Source organism: Eptatretus burgeri, chromosome 15 (genome assembly GCF_056783735.1).
Source record: "Eptatretus burgeri isolate ZD-2024b chromosome 15, Ebu_testis_v1, whole genome shotgun sequence".
Taxonomy (NCBI): Eukaryota; Metazoa; Chordata; class Myxini; order Myxiniformes; family Myxinidae; genus Eptatretus; species Eptatretus burgeri.
The window spans coordinates 59,291,488-59,312,879 of NC_140975.1; the positions used below are offsets into that span (position 1 = coordinate 59,291,488).

General features: G+C 46.4%; 1 protein-coding gene across 2 annotated transcripts in view; it reads right to left on the bottom strand.

Moving 5' to 3' along the window:
- The window catches only part of LOC147012282 (protein flightless-1 homolog), a 44,010-nt gene that overhangs the window by 2,111 nt on the left and 20,507 nt on the right, over nt 1-21,392 (bottom strand). For both annotated transcript variants that reach the window (XM_085856189.1, XM_085856191.1), the window contains exons 11-27: nt 18,943-19,084; nt 18,692-18,831; nt 13,821-14,033; nt 9,753-9,932; nt 9,590-9,672; nt 9,346-9,420; nt 8,190-8,273; nt 7,569-7,740; nt 7,216-7,323; nt 6,932-7,123; nt 6,659-6,832; nt 3,195-3,334; nt 2,853-3,045; nt 947-1,104; nt 601-661; nt 374-502; nt 151-257 (exon numbers count right to left, since the gene is read on the bottom strand). In XM_085856189.1, the coding sequence (XP_085712315.1) occupies nt 151-257; nt 374-502; nt 601-661; nt 947-1,104; nt 2,853-3,045; nt 3,195-3,334; nt 6,659-6,832; nt 6,932-7,123; nt 7,216-7,323; nt 7,569-7,740; nt 8,190-8,273; nt 9,346-9,420; nt 9,590-9,672; nt 9,753-9,932; nt 13,821-14,033; nt 18,692-18,831; nt 18,943-19,084 (2,351 nt within the window). The remainder of the gene's footprint in view (nt 1-150; nt 258-373; nt 503-600; nt 662-946; nt 1,105-2,852; nt 3,046-3,194; nt 3,335-6,658; nt 6,833-6,931; nt 7,124-7,215; nt 7,324-7,568; nt 7,741-8,189; nt 8,274-9,345; nt 9,421-9,589; nt 9,673-9,752; nt 9,933-13,820; nt 14,034-18,691; nt 18,832-18,942; nt 19,085-21,392) is intronic.

Sequence of the window (21,392 nt, forward strand, 5' to 3'; positions counted from 1 at the left end):
CATCACAAACCTTCCTGGGAGTTCCCTGAATCCACCGTCGTTGGTTTCATTGAAATTCATGAAACGGTTCTCAAGTTATAGAAGGACAAACAGACAGATACAGCTCCTTTTATAATATTGATGTTGATAAACGGTGTACATCTGCCGTACCGGAATAGCCGTGCAAGTTTCAAGTACTCGGCCCCGTCTTTGTAAGGTTTTTGCCCACCAATCCCAACCCAGAAAAAATTCTCTGGTTCTTCCCCTTCATTGAGCACCTGGAGGAAAAATAGAGCTGAGAAGGTCACACTTGCTGCAGATGTTGAAGATAATCCATGATTATGAGCACCCTATTATCAACCCTTGTCCCGAACCGAGTTGCTTGGGTTTCTACCTGCTTTGTGTATGCGCTGTCGAAACGACTGTTGATCACATCCTCTGCTAGTTTGGCCTCATCAGGGTCAGCAGCCCGGCCGATCCATGCATACACGATACCAGGGCTATCTTCGCTATTGAACGGGACCTGAAATAATGGTATCAAAACACTCCAACTTTCAAAATCTCATCATAGCCATTGATCGCTGTCTGCACAAACTAACTTGAGATGAAGACTGTACAAACCTTAAGGATGAAGCAGAATTCAGAGTTCAGCAAGCTTGGGTCAGTGTCAATTTGAATGAACCTGTAAAACAAACAGTTAAAAAAAACCCTCGTGATGAAAACAGAAAAAAATTGGGTTTTCAACATATTCAGTCATCTTCCACCAGGTTTCTGAATAGTTTCCACTCATTTAGCCACAAATCATGCAGACTCCAAGAGACTTTTGACACGTAATCTTAACCGGATTTGCTCAGAATTCTCCACCTCCGAGTACATTTATGCATGACATGATGCATCCTCGAGTTGTATTTTGCAAAACCGATGCCCTGCCGGTAAGGTGGTTGTTCTGACCGGTTTCTTCACGGACCTGCTACAGAGGGCACTCCCGTTAGTGCGCAGGTGGTATAAACATGGCTGCTGCCCTCGCTTATCCTGCGCCCTCCTCTGACCGTGGTGGATTATGAACTTTCGGCGGAAGTGTGCCAAAAATTTCAGGTTCTCCTGCTGTTGTTTCATTCGCACCACCTACACATACACACACATATTACAGTATATTATAATTATATATATATATATATATATATATGTATATGTATATGTATATATATATGTATATATATATATATATACATATACATATATATATATATATATATATAAACAGACAGACAGACAGACAGACAGACAGACATTACCCCCTATGTTACACGACAGAAACGCCATTTTAACAGCAAGCATAAACACCTTTCATTTATTTATTTTAAACAATGCCAATGCACAGTAGCTCTGATTGTAATCGCATTCATTTAAACGTGTGACAAGTGCACAAAATTAACAACGAGAACACTACCTAGTTGTGTGACAAATTATTTCACTGTGATGTTGTTAGTAGAATTATCTTGCAAACCCAAAAATTGACGATACCAACAACGATATTACTCAATCGATTGGTAGGGCCAGCTCCTCATTGGTAAACTCAAAAAAGGATTCGTAGGAATAAGAGGGTGAGTCTGTCAACACAAGTGACAATCAAGTAGGCTGATCTCACCACCCTGCTATTGAACCATGCCATGGACCTGCTACCACCATCATACGAGGCAACTTGACCATTTACGACATATCGCTGGTATGAAATTTCCGGACAATATGCATAACACCGATGTGCAGTATAGCTAAAATCGCACAGCACAGCAGTATAGCCAAAATCAAGGTCATGATCAAAAGGAGATCCATGTTTGCAAGCCCTATCCTACAATTCCCATAACAGTCTTTCACAGTGAGCTGCAATCACGACATTAGGGCAGATGAAACGTTAGGAAGATGCACTAAAGACCACCTTAAAATAAGACACGGTTAATAGACTACCAATGGTATCACGTGATGATCGCGCTGCATAGTTCGGAATTTGGTTACAAAGCACTCGGCACACAAGGTAACCCGTCTGGCTTCAAATGAAACGTTTGCCGCCATGTGCGTGTGTCGAGGATACGACGTCTTCCGTCAGCGTGGACTCGACATGAGACAACGGCACTGTGAAGTTCATGCGAATCAACCGATTTGAAAAACCAAATCAAGTCCTATTATGTAATTTGACATCTCTTACTTTCAAATGTAATATGGTATTTGGATCAATTAGTTATAAATGTGACATTCATATGATAAAGTTTTAATGTTCAAAACAACAACAAAAAAAACTTCCTAACCACAATGTTGGTTCACAGGTAGTGGAATCCATACAAGGAATGCAAACTACCATTCTGGCACCTAAATTTATCCAAAGGGTAACCATTTGTAGGAAGTGGACAGTAATGCTTTATAGGTCACGTTCCACTGCCCATCCCAAGTTCCCCTCAGGTATTGCGGCTTGCACGACATGTAGGCCACATAAAATAACCTCTTCCGTCCAGAAGGTCGTTGGTGAACTACCCGTTTTCTTTCTGACAATCCGACAGGCATTTCATTACCCTCGAGACTGGCTCAGACTGCAGAAGCTCAAACGTCAAATCCTTGCTACTGCTGCCTTCAGCCAGATCGACACCCACAACACCACCATGTCAGCATCCCCATTTGCCTAATACGCTGCCACCACCCTTTCTTGTATCAAATAACGATGAAGTTTATGCCCCAACTATTTGCATTACTTTGCCAGCACCACTCCCCTTTAACATAATGCCTTTTAACAGAAGAGGAAGGAAATATAATGTGGATGTAACACAGGTCTGATGGGCGAAGCTACTTCAGGTTCTTGTACAAGAGGCAGCAAACACCATTACCTCCATCTTTGTGCCAGGAAAAAGGCTCTCAAACTTCTTCTGTAGGCTGAAAGTGAAGGTCAGCCATCCCATATTTGAAGCCTCACGGCCCTGCCAAAAGTAAACCACAGATTGTAGGTCTTCGTCCTGCTGCTTCTCTTCCTCCCCTTCTTCCTCTCCTTCTTCTTCATGACTTTCCACAGCAACCCAGTACCTTAATGGCATTCATCAAAACCACAGTTCATTTACTGTAAATCACTCAACCCTCCTTTCTGTAAAACAAAGTTTCACTTTGAATCAACCACAGAAAAAAAAGTTTCCAGGAATAGGATAAAGAACTGCTTGTGTAATGCAGATGAGGACCTGCAGAGGAAAACATAACAATCATGTGAGTAGAAATGTCCAAACTCGTTTTCAGGCAAGCGCACAAACTTCCTTCCCTCGAGCACGAACGACTCGATACTCTCCAAGTCCTCATTCCACTCTTCGAGCAGTTGCTCTGCCTGCATACAATATGGCATACACACTGCTCGAAATGCACTCTGTACTATATAAAGAACACTGTGAAAAATGAAAGAGATTCATCACCAAACGCCAAATACAAGATATTGTTGGGATGTTTAAGTGGGAGTCAGTAATTAGAATTTAAAGCGGACGACATTGGATGTCAAAGAACCATTGGGCCAGAACAGACCATTTTGTGCTTCTGCGAGGTCAGAGAAGAAAGGCGAGGACTGTTTCCTGTGTAGGGCTATGATTGGCTGCGAGGCCCACGTGCACACGGCCGCGATCGGTGGCCTGGTGCTGCTATCATGCAAACCATAGGCACTCGTTGGCTGACGGGGCGTGGGCCAACTCAAAGGTCCGCCTTCGAAAGAAAGGTTGGGGCCAGAGGGGGTCAAGGACATAAATATACCAAGCCGGCAAGGTCCAGTATTGCTGGAGCCTTACATCAGATCTCTCTGGGCCATCGCCGGGATAGGCTCCAGCACTGTGAGGTTCACACGGATCACCCCTTGGCCCCCCTCAAGTTATCCAACCTGTCACTTGCCCTGCTCCACTCTTGTTCATCGACTGCCGGCATCGTGGGGTCCCAACCATTACACTTACCTGGTTCCCTTTGTAGTGTGTAAATGTTGAGTGCTTGTGGGCCCTTAGAGAAGGATTAGTTTCATTTTTAGCTCGCCTGTTCGAAGAACAGAGAGCTATAGCGATACCCCCGGCATGAGCGTCAGCGTGAAAATGTTAAAGTTTTTGGTGCAAGTTATTTTTTTCCTTTCTAATGTTTTTATCTACCACACTATTTTTTATACGCCCGAGATTATATATATATATATATATATATATATATATATATATATATATATATATATATATATATATATATATATAAAAATATATAGTTACGGCTGTTGAAATTCGCGAAACACCATTCAGGTCCCGTAGGTGAGATATCTCTTTGTTAAGTACATGTGTAGTTAGCCCCAAACCCGTTGTTTAGAGGGAATAAATGTGATTCATTTGGGCTGTGATGCTTTGAGTCAGCAGTTTTTCTGTTCTATCTTTATTTTGAACCAACCATGCTCCAACCGTCAGACAACAACAACAACGCCAGCAGCCACGACCTTTACCTTCACAACTCGCTCCCGCAAACATCGCATCACCGCCATTCCAAACGGCACCATGGCCATCGGCCACCGCCGGAAACCCTCCACCACCTTCACCTCCCTCCTTCTATGGCCATTCCCGCACCACCTGCGAGCACCGAGCGTCGGGCTGTCCTGGGCTCGTACAAGATACGCGCCGAGCCGCGAGTGCAAATCGCAGCCTTTCCGAGGAGAATTCGGATCAGGAATGCTACACGCCCACTTCTTATCCGTCCAATTAGGAAGCGCGGGGCGGCTTGGCCCCGCCTCCAGGCACGTCGGTCTGGAATCGAGATATGCAAATTCTAGGATCAGGGGAGATTCACGCCCCTTTTTCTCCGTCCAATCGGCGAGCGTGGCTCCGCCCTCGAGGAGATCCTGATCCGGAAATTTGCATATTGTTTTCTCCTGCCGGCCTATAAAACGGCGAGTGCGAGGCGAATGAGAAGAGTTGTTGCGCAGAGTTAGTTTTTGGTTGGAGTTGTGGCGAGGCAGTCAAGTCGGGTTGGAGAGCAGAGTGGAGTCGGGAGGCGAAGGCGTCAAGGTGGTTTTCTGCAGTCGGCTGAGGAGAATTGGGGGAAGAGTCCAAGGAGCTCGGGTCCGAGGCAGGGAAGACGGCGGTCGGCGACGAGGTCGCAGTGGGATCGCTCGTCGCGGGACCCAAGCCAGCCAACCATTTTCCTTCCCCCAGGGCATCAACAAGTCCCCCCCCCTTTTCCCCCACGCTGAGATAGTGCGAAAAGGGGGCCCCGTTCCCACCCCACTCCAAGTGGTGCCAACGAAACCTGCGAAGGAGCACGAAGTCGGGGCACCGCCGCGCAGCCACATTTGCGGCTCATCACGAGGACGCGGGTAGAACCCCCCCCCCCCCCGTTCTCGCGGGCCTGACCGCTCTTTCAGGTCCCGCGCACGCATTGGCGTACGGGCCCGTCTGCCCCCTTGCCTATGAGGGTGGCTTCTTTCCTTTGCTTTTGAGTAAATGTGTGTCGGCGCCAGTCTGGTGAAGTAAAACTGTTTAAGTGTTGCCGTGTGTCGGTCTTAGTCGGTAGTATCTCTGCGTCATTGTTTCTTTTGTTGCATTTGATATATGTGCATTCTGTTTGGCTGTATATGTGTGCTCTCCGTATGCCGCGGAATAAATGTGCATTATGTTGAACCGTTTTCCCGTTTCGCTTCGTCTTTTCTTTGATTGAATCTCCATCTTGCTTCACGTAACGGTTTCGTTCGTAGTGGGCTTAAAACGCCCGATAATTAATCGGAACCGTCGAGGCTGACGATAACACCGCTCGGTTATCCCGATAGCACAGAACGGACCGCTTAAGCGGTTCGTGTCCGGAGTCGGCCTGCGGCGAGGTACGATCGCCCAGTCTACCATCCGCGTGGGTACTTAGGTAGGTCGAGTTTGGCGAACAACCCTATCCCACGCGGGTGGCCGATTGGCACGATTGTGGTGAGGTCGAAAGGCCCACCCGTGACTGGCTGCGGGCGATAGTCCGAGAGGGTCACGACAGAATTGTCCGTCCGGTGGGCGACGTGCCGCGATTCGAGTCATGTGGCCGTTCGCACGCCGGCGGGCGCGAATTCGCGACAATATATATATCGGGGCGTATTATGTGATACCGGTCGTCCGTCCATCCGTCTGTCCGTCCGTCCGTTGCTGTCCGCACTCTAGCTCCCAAAGTTTTCAACTTTCACGTTTCATATTTGGTAAATAGGTACAGACTGTGGAGTCGGTGTGTCGTGACATACGTTCGTCATCTAAAGTGGTTGCCATGGCAACCAGGATGCTGTTTTCTATGCAGTAGCACAATTCTGTATCTACCTTCTTGTTCGGGCGTATATTGTGCTCACTTGCGTTCTTGTTACTGATTACAATATACAAATACATATATTGCTTTAAAATTATTTGGATCAGACTTCACTGCAATGCTTTATAAAAAATATTAATTATTAGAACTCCCTTGTTTGGATAATCGCGTGTGTTTAGACATGTGCAAGTTCAAAACGGCACGTTACTCAACCACTCGGGTCCACGCGGTCCAAGTTGAGCCTTTTAGTTTGACGGTTCGCAGGATAAATTCCCAGCATGTGTCGACAATCTCCTTGATCGCTGTTGTGTTTCTTGTGATTGCCATACACTCGACAATGTTAGAATGTGCATCGTGATGAGTGGATGGTTACCTCAGAGAGAGGCATGGGAGCCTGACGGGGGCAAAAGAGTGCACAGAGGTCTGCTTTCCCAGCCTCCTTGTTCTCATCACGTTTAATCTTCAAGGCGAGGTCACCCTTCTGGGATCCATGGATGAAGTCCACCTGCAGGATGTCGTCCCAGTTCTTGAACTTAGACTTGAATACCTGCCTCACATGAATCCAGAAAAAGAAACATGGTATTTTTGCTTATACTCTGCCAGTCAAACACTTGCCTCGTTTCTGTCCAGTCACTTTCAAATTAACCTGCATCTCCGTGCCCTCGAGGTTGCGTAGCAGGACAGCATGCGATGGCCGCGGCAACATGGCCAACAATTCCTGGCCAAGCTTAAGGGCCGCGGCGCGGAGCAGGCGAGGTGAGCGCCGACCAATCCAGACAAACACATCGGTCTGGCAGTCGAGTAGGTACACGTTATAGGTGTCGAGCACAGATTGCACCTGCACACACCGATGTGCAAGCAGACCCCATCAATGTTGTCCAGTTGTGATGAAAAGAGCGTGCGGTGTCCAAAGCATTCCCAAGAACATACCAGCCTTTGTTGAGGGAACAACTCAGCACAGATCTTTTTATTCTTGTGTTCTACCAACAGCTTGTAGTTAACTTGGGGCAACTCCAGGTAACCTTGGCCAAGACCAACCTGAAAAATCATCATCAATTCGTCATGTGTAACGATCGTACAGCGACTCTATAAACTGAGTGTGAACCACTTACAGAAACTATCACCAAGACAAAAAACAAGAAAACATTTCCAATATTTATTATATTTCCTTAAAAAAAAAACATTTCCCCAGTATTTCCATCTAAACGTACAAAATAAATAAAAAACAACAACCATCCATATCAAAATTACACGGTGCCAGGTTATGACGCAATCACACGCACCTTGAAGAGCCGAGGCTTGCTGGGGTGGAAATCGTCTGGGAGGTGAGGTTTGATGGCCGACGGCTGACCTCCCAGTATCTCCCAAAACTCTTCAGTTTCCTCACCCTGGATGAGCAACACAATCTCTGCCTGGCCTTTTCTTTCATTCTTGTTGATCTTCTCTGCAAATAACCTGGAAGCCACAAATCATATATGCTGAATACAATGATCTTGCTTTTCCAAGTATGGCTGTTTTGATGTTGTCTTAGAAATACAGAGCTCGACGTGCATATCATTTGTACATTTGGCTGTCCGACTGATTTAAGGTTCATCGAGGAGTTTGTAAACGTATCAAATGCAAGGGATTAGCATACATCCGTGTACTTTTACATGAATTACATTGGTACGTCATGGACAATTAAACACAGTACATGGGATTTGAACCTGAGATCACAGCATAAGGAGGCAAGTGCTAGTTTGGACAATATGCCCAAGCTGTTGTGCAATTGTGGCCTCAGGCCCCATTGTCAGTTCATTGCAGTCTTACCCACTGGTACCTAACACTTCCATGAGTGTAGATCTTGCATTTTAAAAAAAAGACCAACTTAAAATTGTGTGCATCGGTGGTGTTGGTATCCTGACCTAGCTTTGGTTTTTGAACTGAGTGAGGCCTGACTCCCCTTCCAGATGTAGATAATCAAACCGGTATCCAGCAGGAACGAGTACCTGAAAAAAAAAAAGAGAGGGACGAGCATTGCATCAAACCCCAGCAACTCTAATGCCTTCACATATTTCCCAAGGAGAGAAAATGATGACATGAGAAATCCCAACAGAACTTAAGTTCACTTCAAAAAAAAACAGACTTGGCAGCAAATTAAAACAACATAATTTTGACTTTTTAAATGAAACTCGAGCGAAGTCGATGACATGCCATCGCAAATCCCAAACGCAAAGTTGAAAGATGGGCAAAAAGTTCCAGCAATATCAAATTTTACCTTTGACCGATTTCAAAATTCCATCAAATATCAGGAATGACCCAATGCAAAGTTTTGAGTGAATTATTTTTTCCCCATTTTGACACTTGGGACCACACCCCTTGGGACATGAACTGGAAGTGAAATCCAAAAAATCGTTACATATTTCATGGGTCCCCCAATGCTGATTGAATATACAAAGTTTCAATGAAAAAAAACGTTTAAAATGTGCCGATAACCGCATTTTTCATTTTTGTAGACAAAGTCGAGGTTCGTAGTGGAGCTCGTGCTCGTACGAGTACACTTAACGGATAAGGATGTAACAGGACAAAAGGAACAGCAGAGAGAGGGAGGAAACACCAGCAGCAGAGCTGCAGGCTGAAACAGAGGGAGGCTTGCCAAAAAACAATGGGTGTGGGGAGGAATGGGGCAGGAGTAAACAAGATGGATACAGAAGGAAACTCTTGGGAGGGAAAACTGGAAATTTGGGAGGGATTAGGGTTAACGAGGGTAGAAAAGAATGGGGGGGGGATATTGTAATTTTTTACCCCAACCAGGAGGGTGGGGCCAAAAGTGGTACCGCTCTTGCACATTCATGCCACGGGGTGATCATAACTACCAAATTTGGGGAATTTCTGCCCACCGTTTAGGAGGAAATAGCATGAAGAAGACAGACTGACAGACAGACAGACACAGCCGATTACAACATCCCCCAGTTTTTTTCAAAAACATTGAGGATAATCATAATCAGACTCGACAGATTTCACTTTGTGCAATTCAAAATGACAACAAAGATGTCCGAGATGGAGTGGCCTAAAAGTCACCTGGGATCGAGCGATGACCCATGCAGAGCATTGGCTTGCAGGTACACGTTATGTTGGCCAATACACCTATACAGCCTGAAATGACACAGCAAAAAAAAAAAACATTATGTGAATTGCAACACGCCAATGACATGAAAGCAGAGCGACAAGTGTCCAAAAATCCAATATGGAGATCAGGCACAGATCTTCTCTGCTGCAGAGAGGTCTGGTTTCCCCACAGTGGATTTACTGCAGATCTTCTCACCGTGTGATGCAATTCACATCCTCAACAGTGTAGAATCCACTTGCAGTGCCGCCCTCAATATAAGACACCTCATCTTCAAACACCTGCAATAATATCAGTTGCTGACATTATTAAATGGTAACAATTAATGAAAACCAAAGGGCTAAGTTGGCTTATTACTTACAGCCATGAATTCGTCACTCTCATCCCCCATCTCTTCGCGCACAGTCCGACTTTCAGCTCCCAGGAAGTTTCTCAGGTTCACTGCATGGATAGCAGCACAAGCCATCTTGTCCAGTGAAGAATCGGTGCCAATCCAATAAAATATTTGCCAGTTGAGGGATCCGCTCTCCTCCATGAATGTCTGTATGACAAGGGCAAAGGAATTCCGATGCTGCTTATTTGAACCCACAATGCAAATACCTTTGCATGTCTGCAACAAAGTCAGAGTATTTAAAAAAAAAACAAAAAAAAAAACATCACATCCCAGATCTCAAAGAGCAGGTTTGCCACAGGTCAGAAATGAGAGTATGTACCAGAACAGCGCGTCGCTGCGCCCACTTTATCCCGATACTCCAGGGGCCTCCGTCTGGCGTACCCCCAGGCAGATGACTGGCCCATCCCCATCTCCTTGAGATGCCGATCAACCTGCTGCAACCATGAGGCACGTGGTCGGCCCATTGGCCTCCTCCACTCATGAGGCTCCCTCGCTGAGAGAATCTGGTGAGCGGGATCAGCGTCAGGAAAACGAGCCACATGTCCATACAGCCGCAGCTGATGCTCATGGACTATGCGGGTGGAAAATCTCATTTGAGTCTCAGCAACCGCTCGTTGGACACAAAGTCCAACCAGCGAAAACCAAGGATTCTCCGAAGAGACCTGGTACCAAAGGCATTAAGTCTCCGTCTCAGATCCTTGGTCAGAGTCCAAGTCTCACATCCGTAGAGCAGGACGGGAAGCACCAAGAACCTGAAGACTTGGACTTTCGTCCTCCGCCACAGGTACCGGCAGTGCCACACCCCATGATCCAGTGAATCCATGACTCACCAGGCCCGACCCAGACGACTATTGACCTCTGACTCACAGCCAGCAGAGCCATAAATATCACGGCCAAGGTAAGTGAATCTCTCCATGACCTCAACATCCTCACCACAAACAGGCACAGACAGGACAGCAGCATCCAAGATGTCATTGAAAGCCTGGATCTTAGTTTTGATCCAGGAAACTAGTAATTTCAGCGGCTCAGACTCCTCATTCAACACATTGAGGGACTCCAAAAGGATACCTCAAGTCTCCGCAAAGATGACTGCATCATCTGCGAAATCAAGGTCAGAGATCTTGACATTCCCAAATTATTCACTGCAACTTGATCTCTCCAACATCCTCCCCAGAATCCAGTCCATATAAGCGCTGAAAAGTGTGGGGGGCAGTACACACCCCTTTCAAACTCCAGTAACAACTGGAAATAAGTCGGAGATGGTATCACCACATCTCAATACGAGAGACATCAGATTGATCAGTTTTGGTGGCACCCCATGAAGCCAAAAAATCCTCCAGAGGGCATCCCGATTCACTGAATCAAACGCTTTACAGAGATCAAGGTAGACTGCAAGCCGTCCCTGCAAAAACTCGTCTGCGTTTCGTGAGGACCCGAAGGGCAAGAATACGGTCAATCATTGACCTCTTTTGTGTAAAGCGTGACTGCTCTGGACGCTGGTGCTCAAGCAAATGGTGGCGAACCCCATCAAGAATTATCGCAGCAAAGACCTTGCCCGGCACTGAGAGCAGCGTCACCCCCTCGGTAGTTGTTGCAGTCCTGGCAGTCACCCTTCCCTTACCTGAGAGGGAAAAAAAAGGCCCCTCTTCCAGTCAGTTGGGATGACGTCTGTGTTCCAGGCAGAGCACAGAACTGCAAACAACAACACGAGTACAGCATTTCCAGCCTTGAGAAGTTCAGTATGGATGCCACAGATCCCAGGAGCTTTACCCCATTTCAACCAGTTAGCCATAGCCCATGTTTCCACAAGCGAAGGTGAATCACAGTTGATTGGAGGGTCAGCAATAGGGAGAGTAACACCCCTGACATCCAAGTCAACAGCTGGTGGATCAGTTTAGTACAACTGCTCAAAGTAACCAGCCCAGCGGGCCTTCACTTCAGACTCCTCTGTCAAGGCACCACCACCCTCCACTCTGACTGCAGTACACCGAGGGACAGGCTTGGAGGAACGCAATGTGTGAATTCCCCTGTAAGCACGACGAGATTCACTTCACCACAGGTGATGCTCTACCCCCTCACAGATTCCACGCACATAGGCCTCCTTGTTCACCCTCAGTGCACGTACAGTTTTACGCCTCAACTCCTTGAACAGCTCAGCTCTGCCATTCAGCCTGGCCCTGGGACTCTGGTCAATGGTATCCAGTGTCCCTTGAGACACAAAATTCTTCTTTGCCCCTCGATGAGTTCCAAGACATCCACCGGCAACATAAAGGATGGTGGTCTTGAAGGCACTCCACAACTCTTTGGGATTCCCCAAAGCACCCAGACCCCACCCCCCAGATCCCCTCTCAGCCTGTTCGCAAACTCCTCAGCTACCCTCTCATCCTTGAGCTTGCCAAAAGTCAGCCGAGGCTGGGATGGTACTATTCTCCTGGATTTAAAATGGAGCTTCAGAGCTGCAACCACAAACCTACGGCCGGTATTGAGGAACTGAGCACTCCGGTGGACCCTGCAGTTCTGGATCATCCTCCAGTGACCATCAACGAGTACATGGTCAATCTCCTTCGCCACACAAGCGTTGGAATACCAAGCCCAGCAATGATCCCGTGGGCACTGAAACCATGAACCAAACACCCTAAGTCTATGACTTCTTGCAAAGTCAAATAACTCAGTGCTATTCTGGTTCACAATTGCAGACCCATGGGGATCAACACGTGTCAAATAACCATCCCTATCAGTTCCACTCTGCTTTCAAATGCCCGAAGACGAGAAGTGTATCTCGCCTGGGGCACTGATCAACCACAGACTCGAGCGTGGCATAGAATGTGTCCTTCACGGTGAGATCACTCGTCTCAGTCGGAGCATATACAAAGACGCCAGGGAAATGACACCCAAGGAGTGATGAATTCTTCGTCTCATAATACGCTCGTTGACCGGTGTTACCTCAATTATCATTGGGGTCAGCTTATTGAACACAGCTGCAGCAACTCCTTGGGCATGGTAACCATCAGAGTGACCAGACCAGTTGTAGGTATAACCACCCGCCATGATCTAGCTACTATCCCGTCTCCGAACCTCAGAAAGTGATGCAATACCGATGTTCAAACGCTTGAGCTCAGATAACAGAGACAGGTGATCATCCTCTCTTTGGGATGACATTCCAGGCACCCACCCGAAGGGACCGCCTCAGGTTAACCCAAGGAGACGCCGTCTGGTGGAAGACACCTCAGCACCACCCCGACACATACTACCGCAATCTGACCTGGGAAGGAAATCCCATGGTTTCCCTCCTATCATCAAAGAGTGGGGGTCCCGAAGGCTTTGCCCCAATCCTGTCATATGATCAAGGTTTGCTACCTTGACCCTGAAGTACTGCAAGCACCTTGTATCCCCTTCCACCACCCCAACCCCCCCCACCCATCCCCCAACTTGAAGGAGGCACACCAGGCTGTCATAGTCCTCCATTTTCCTTCATTTTTTTCTCCATTGTTCACAAGGTCGAGGGCTCAGAGAAGAGCTGCATACACAAATGTCACAATTACGTAGACAAAGGCAGGAGAGAACACCACCTTCCACTTCAAACAAAAACAGCCACTGAGTTTGGGAGAAGTGACATCACTTCCCAGAGCATTACGGGTACCAGGACGCCATCATTTAGGTTGTCGTTTTTCTCTCTGCATTCAGCAGGGCAATCAAGGAGAATTGTCCTCATCCCATGGGATTTGTCCATGCTCTACCCTTTAAATACTAAACGTCAAGCAAGAAAGCAGCACATACCATTTGTTATGGACCACTTCCCATCACATGCTACATGAATGGAACATCTCCGTCAGATGCACAGCACAGGTTAAAGAAAAAAAAAAAAAACTTTAACCTCTTCCACGAGCTTAGATGTAGATATTAATTTTTAAATATAAACAAAAACATGGACGATCACCACAAGTTACTGCCTTTATGCAGTGCTGCGGATATCCCATGTAAACGAAGATTTACTGAACGTGTATGGCCAGAAGCAAAGAGTAAAGGAAAGGTTACTTTGAGCACGATGTAACAGTCAGCCTTGTAAAACCGCCCGTGGAAGGACTCATCCGTGAGCATCGGCACAAAGTTCTCAATGTGCCAAACGAGCACTCCAGGGATTTGCCCCACATCCTCAGTGAAGATCTCAGAGTAGTTTATCTGTGGCTTCTCCAGCACTTCTTCCCATCGACGGCCCTTCAGCTCCGTGTAGCCCATTTCACCGTTCTCCTATGTCAGGCAGATTATCGTAGGAGGGCAATGTGATGATCAAATGAAGCAGTTATACAGCAATGAATATGGCACTTCCTTTTGCTCACCCACTCCAACTAGGGAACCAAGTTAATAGCTACACTTAAAAAAATAAAAATCACGTGATGATCAACTACAAGCTGTATTCTTATAATGAAGGATCCTCATTAACGATTTTGTTTTTTATTTTTTCAGAGTGGACGTTCACAGGATAAATCCAAATTAAACAAGAGCTCAAGTGAGCACAATAAATGCCCGAACAAGAAGGTATATACAGAATTGTGCTACTACATGGAAAACAGCATCCTGGTTGCCATGGCAACCACTTCAGATGACGAACGTACGTCGCGACACACCGTCTCCACAGGCTGAACCTGTGTACCAAATATGAAACGTGAAAGTTGAAAACTTTGGGAGTTAGAGTACAGACGGACGGTATGAATGTATGAATGTATGAATGAATGTATGAATGAATGTATGAATGAATGAATGAATGAATGAATGAATGAATGTATGAATGAATGAATGTATGTATGAATGTATGTATGTATGAATGTATGTATGTATGTATGTATGAATGAATGAATGAATGAATGAATGAATGAATGAATGAATGAATGAATGAATGAATGAATGAATGAATGAATGTATATATATATATATATATATATATATATATATATATATATATATATATATATTGTTACGGCTGTGGAAATTCGCAGAACACCATAAAGGTTCCTTATTCAGTTATTCCGGTAAGTCTGTGTTCAGTTGAATTTCCCCACCGTTGTTCAATGGAAATTATTCATGTCACAGGGCTGTGATCCTTTGAGGTAGGTTTTTCTTTTTCTATGGTTATTTTGAACCAACCACATCTCCACCACCATTACAACAAACAACATCGCTCCCCTTAACCACAACGCCAACCACGATCGCCAACCACCTCACCACCTTCGCCGCTACGCCAGCTATCAATTCCCTTCTTCCCCACGGACACATTCCAACCATCTCTCCGTATTCAGTCAATAAACGCGAGCAAAAGGAAGGAACTTGAGGGCACGCGGATATTTCCCGCCTAATATTCCCACCTGTTTCTCCGCACTTGGTGTGGGGGGAGGGCGAGGCAGATCGTTCGCCATTCGTCAGTTCGTGGAATGAGGCGCTGGGAACGGAGGCACGCCCCTTTTCGAGAAATTTCTCGAAGAAGCTCAAAGGGAGGCGGAGCCGAAGACGGGGAGGAGAGAAGCGCTGAGCCCCAGGAGATATAAGGCAGACAAGACGAGAGCTTTGCGCGGGGTCTTTGTCTTTTGTCTTGGTCTTTTTTTTCTTTCAAGCTGGTGTGGTTCAAGCTCATGTGGATCGGGGCTTTGGTGGTTTCGCCTTCTGGGGCGGACATCGAAGAGGTGCTGCCTTTCCCTCTGGGCGCAAAGTCACGAGGGTTGTGCGTGGAGGACCAGCTCTGCCGCGCAGTCGGGAGGAGAGTGCCGGAGAGAGATTGCCGACCATCGCAGCACGAGAGTGCAGGTAACCAGCGTTGGTCTCGTGGGACCCATTCGGTCAGCCAAGTCCCACGCCATAAAGGCCCACGGGCCCAGTCTGACCACCCTGTCTGTGGGGGTGGTTTTTTCTCTTCTTTTGTGTGAATGATGTGGCACCGTGTCCATAAGTAAAACTGCTTAAGTGCCTGTAAATGAGTGTTGCTTTTATTCGGTCGTAGTGCTTACCCTTGCTTGTTTGCCTTGCTCGTGTATTTGTCCCCGTCCCGTGATTGCTTTTGTTTCTTTGAATATGTGTATGACTTGTGTTTCCTTGCTTTTCCTGCATACGTATTGTAATAATAAATGTGCTTTGTGAAATGTACCCCGTTCGTTGCGTCTTCCCCCTATTGAAAATGCCATCTTGCATCGCGGAATAAATAGCTGGGTTTTAAACACCCGTTCAATAGAATCGGATCCGGCGAGGTCAGGCAATAATACCCACTCGGTTATCACTGTAGAACGGAACGGACCGCTTAAGCGGTTCGTGTTCAGGCTGACCTGCGGCGAGGTATGGTCACCCGCTTGGCTGCCCGCGCAGGTACTTAGGTATATCGAATTCGGCGAGTGTCCCTATCTTGCGCGAGTAGACAATTGGCTCGGCCGTGGTGGGGATTGGAAACCCACTCGTGACTGGTTTCGGGCGTTAGCTCCGGAAAGTCATGACTGAATTGTACGTCCGGTCGGCGAGCTGCTGCTATTAGTGAAAAGCGGTCGTTCACACGCCGGTGGGCGCGAATTCGTAACAAGACGTGTGTGTATATATATATATATATATATATATATATATATATATATATATATATATATATATATATATATATATATATATATATATATATATATATATATATATATATATATATATATATATTGTTGTGGTTGACGAAATTCACAAACCACCATTCAGGTCCCGTAGGTGAGATATCTCTGTAAGTATATGTATAGTAGCCCAAACCCGTTGTGTAGAGGGAATAAATGTTATTCATTCGGGCTGCGACCCTTTTAGATAGCCGTTTTTCTTTTGCTATCTTTATTTTGGACCAGCCGCCATTACTACCACCACAACCACCACCAACCACGTCTCAACAGCCATCACACAACCACCAACCGCAACGCCGCTTCACAACAACAACAACGCCAACAGCCACGACCCTTGCCGTCACATCTCGCTCTCGCAACCATCGCATCACTGCCATTCCCGCGCCGCTTGTGGGCACCGATCCTGGACTCGTACAGGGCGCGCACCGAGCAGCGGGTGCAAAAACACCAGCCTTTCCGAGAAATCGGATCAAGAACGATTCACGCCCACTTCTGTTCCGTCCTATCAGCGAGCGTGGGGCGATTTGGCCCCGCCTCCAGGTGCGTCGGAGTATAAATCGCTATATGCAGATTCGCGGATCAAGAATCATTCACGCCCACTTTTCCTCTGTCCAATGGGGAGCGTGGCTCCGCCCCCGAGCAATTCCTGATCCAAAAATCTGCATATGGTTTCTCCTGTCGGACTATAAAGCACCGAGCGCGGAGCGAATCGAGGCAGTTGTTAAGGGAGTTTCTGAATCGGGAGAGAAAAAGAGTTTCTGAAGGCAGTTGGAGGGAGTTGAGAAGAGAAGGCAGTTGGGGGGAGTTGGAGAGGTGTGACAGCGGCAGTTGGGAAGAGTTAGCAGTTGGAAAGAGTGAGCAGTTGGACGGAGTTGAGAAGAGTGGAGAGTGGGAGAGTTGTGGCGGCGGCGAAGGCAGTCGAGAGAGTGTCTGTCGGGGTCCGGAGAGGCTGGAGAAGCCAAGAATCTTTGTGGAGGTCGGCGCTCGTGTCAGAGTCGGGGAGCTGCGGAGAGGGGAGGCCGGTAACGCGACCGAGGTCGCGGTGGAGTCGCTCGTCGCGGGACCCAAGCCAGCGAGATATCCTCATTCCCCCGAGCATCAACAACCCCCTCCTGTTTCCCCCCGCGCTGATATAGTGTGAGAAGGGGGCCCCGTTCCCACCCCATTCCAGGCAGTGCCAGCGAGGCCCGCGGAGTCGGGGCGCCGCCGCCATTTTGCGGCTCATCACCAGACGGGTAGGCTCGACGCGGTCTCGGCCCCAGGCCCGTCTGCCCCCTCATCGTTGAGGGTGACCCCTTCCTTTTTCTTTTGCTTTGAGTATATGTGTTGTCGGCGCCGTCTGTGAAGTAAAACTGTACAAGTGTTGCCGTGTGCTCGGTAGTCGGTAGTAGATCTGCATTGTGATTCTTTTGTTGCATTTGCTTTTTGTGCATTATTGTGGTGTTTCTTCTTTTGTTACATTTGCTTTTGGTGCATAATTGTGGTAATTGTATACGTGTGCTTTCCGTTTGCCGCGGAATAAATGTGCTTTATGTTGAACTGTTTCTCCCGTTTCGCTTCGTCTTTTCTTTTATTGAATCTCCATCTTACTTCACGTAAAGGGTTGGTCGTGGGCTAAATACGCCCAATAATTAATCGAACCGTCGAGGTTGACGATAACACCGCTCGGTTATCCCGATAGTACGGAACGGGTCGCTTAAAGTGGCCCGTGTCCGAAGTCGACCTGCGGCGAGGTGCGATCGCCCGGTCTACCCTCCGTGTGGGTACTTAGGTAGGTCGAATTTGGCGAGCAACCCTATCCCACGCGGGGGCCGATTGGCACGATCGTGGTGAGGCCGAAAGGCCCACCCGTGACTAGTTCCCGGCGTTAGTCCGAGAGGGTCACGACGGGATTGTCCGTCCGGTGGGCGACGTGCCGCGATTCGAGTTACGTGGCCGCTCGCACGCCGGCGGGCGCGAATCCGCAAATTATATATATATATATATATATATATATATATATATATATATATATATATATATATATATATATATATATATATATATATATATATATATATATATATATATATATATATATATATATATATATATATATATCGGGCGTAGAAAAAGTAACAACCCTAAGAGAACCAATTAAGTCAGCTACATGTTTCTAAAATTACTTAGCTATACAATTTTATGCAAAACCATTTCACCAAAACCGTTGCCTCTCATGTCAATTGCATGACTGTTCAATCATCCCGACAGGGAAAATGTCACAAATGTGGCTCTCACCTCCATCTTCTTGTTTTTCTGTTGAGCCACATCAGACATGCCCTTCAACACCTGCTCGGCTTGATCATCTGGGGCGTTGTCCCGCAGTCTTCGCAAACGTAGCTTCCGCGCCACAGGATCTTTTGTTGGTGTACCCCCACCTGCAAACACAATCTTGTGATTCCACAATCAAGTCAGGTGATTAAATCGCACCATATGTCCTTATTCGTGATGGCATGCCAGATTAACTACATTCCGGGTAAGGGACCCACCAGCGGCAGCAATGGCGGCAGGGGAGGCACCCGCGAGACGTAGCTGGTTCTGCAGGGAGAAGTCAATGCTATAATAGTCCTTCGCTTGGTCCACCAGCTTTGGAGGCATTATTAGGTTCGGGTTGTCACGGACATCCAACACCTGGTGATGAAAGTATTTAGAGGGGCGGGAGAAAGGTTTCGATTATGGGAAGTTAAAAATGTTGAAGGAAGTGCGTTTACCGAATGAAAGATTCCAATGAAACTAGAATGGCACTCTTCGACGTCAACCAATATGCCACCGCACACATTATTACATCATTATACATCGTTGCACCAAGTTTGATTGAAATCCCTTCAGCTGTTCTCAAGTATCACACTTTTATCTGATCATGACCTCCTGATGCCGAATTCCCATTATTTCATCTTTGCATCAAAATAATATATTCCATCAGTGGTTCACAAGTTAGCGAGGTAACAGAATTTTTTATCGAATGGGACCTCTGACCTTTCACCTCAAAGTCGAATCAGTTTATCTTTTCATCATTATATACTGAACAAAAATATAAACGCACCAACCTAAATATCTAAGTCAAGATTGCCATTATGGGAAAATGGTCAAACCGATGATATGTTTGAGCAATGGTTCCTTTGTTTTGCTCAAGACAGATGTTCCCATTGAAATTGACCACTCTGAGTGTGTGGACTCACACGTTGAGTAATCCTTCCCATGAGCACCATGGGGCTTGACAGAGTGATGGTCAGTGAGCGTGACCAGGACAAAAACACTCCCTATAGCTTGCCCTATAAAAGGCCTCCCCAAAATGTGGACTGGTGCCAAATGTCAACATGCCACAGATGTCACAAATCTTGAGGGAGCGCGCAATTGGCATGCTGAATGCTGGGACGTCAGTACGGGCCGTTGCAGCACACTTCAATGTCCACCACTCCACCATTAGCCGCCTGAGAACGCGCCTCAGAGAGACTGGAAGCACCGTGAACCGCCCACATGCCCGGCGACCACGTGTGACCACCGCCGGTCAGGATCGTCACATGAGGCTGCAACATCTCCGGGATCGACTCCGACCGGCCACGAGGACTGCCGATGAGACTGTCGGGCTGCATAACAGGCGCATTTCAGCCCAGACGGTGCGTAACCGCTTGAGGGAGGCCAACACCCGCTACTGACTGTGTGAACTCTGACAGTGACACCTCGGTTGTGTCGGCTGTTGTAGCGCAAAGACTGTCGCCAGAATTCTCAAGGAACTCTTTGAAATTTGATGCTCAATTGTCATAGATTCTATAACCAAATTGTTGTGAAGATTTAGTATTAATGAGTTCGAGGTAAAATAGTAACAATCGCTTGGTGCGTTTATATTTTTGTTCAGTATACATACTTGTACCAAGTTTGACTTGGAGCTCTTCAGTCGTTCTTAAAGAGCAGGTTTTGGGTCGCTGATGACTTCGCGTGAATCGAAGGTTGTAATCACATTAATAATTATCGTTGGGCAATTATTTTCTTACATTTGAAACTCAAAATATGCTAAAATTAACTTTTATGTCAAAACTTTTGTCAGTGATCGAAAAACAGACCGGAATTTACCGAAGATGCTAGGACGTCACGTTCTCCGAAAACTTTGCGAACATTCGGAAACAGCGTGTAAACAATGGTGAGATGCAAATCAGAGAGTGATTTCAGCGGTGATGAAATTGAGCGTTTTCATTCCGATATTGCCGAGGACGAGTCGGAGGATGATGGGAATTTATACCATAGAGTTTCTGGCCCTGAGCCATATAAATTTGAGCCACTTGCAAGAGCCAGAAAACAGCCTATTTCGTGTACAAGTGGCAGGACTGACTGTCCAACAGTTCACACTGACAGACTCCACCAGACAGATTGGTTTGTAGATTTTCATTTTCTTGTTCGATGCATAAAATAATGTAAAGTTTGGTTCGTCTGTGACTTGATATAATAATTTTTAACCCTCGAGTCACTCAAGAGTCAGAAATAGAATGAATCAATAATGGACCCAAATATATTATACACCGTAGCCTTGGAGTTGAAGTCTTTCTGACAGCTGAGCTTGACCCCAGCGAAAGTGAACAGTTAGAACAAACCACAACTTTCAAGAGACTGTTGTGGCATATAAATACCAAAACATGTTTAGCCTCATTGGGAAATATTCTTCCAAATTTAGAAAAAAAAAAAAAAGTGGAAAATTGATCAATTTTTTACAATTGAAATGAAATAGCCCAATTTGCTGATGCTGTGAAAAAAAAGTAATTTAATCAACAATAAGTTGATTTGTTGAGAAATTTTTTCATGCTTGTGTTTTTCAGAAAGTTTTTTTTAATGTTTTTCCATGTACTCTTTAAGAATACATTTCAAGGTTTTTCTCACTTAAACTCAACTATTGATTCTGTGACAGAGCGGTATCTGGAGAACTTGTCAACCAACAACTCATATTCAC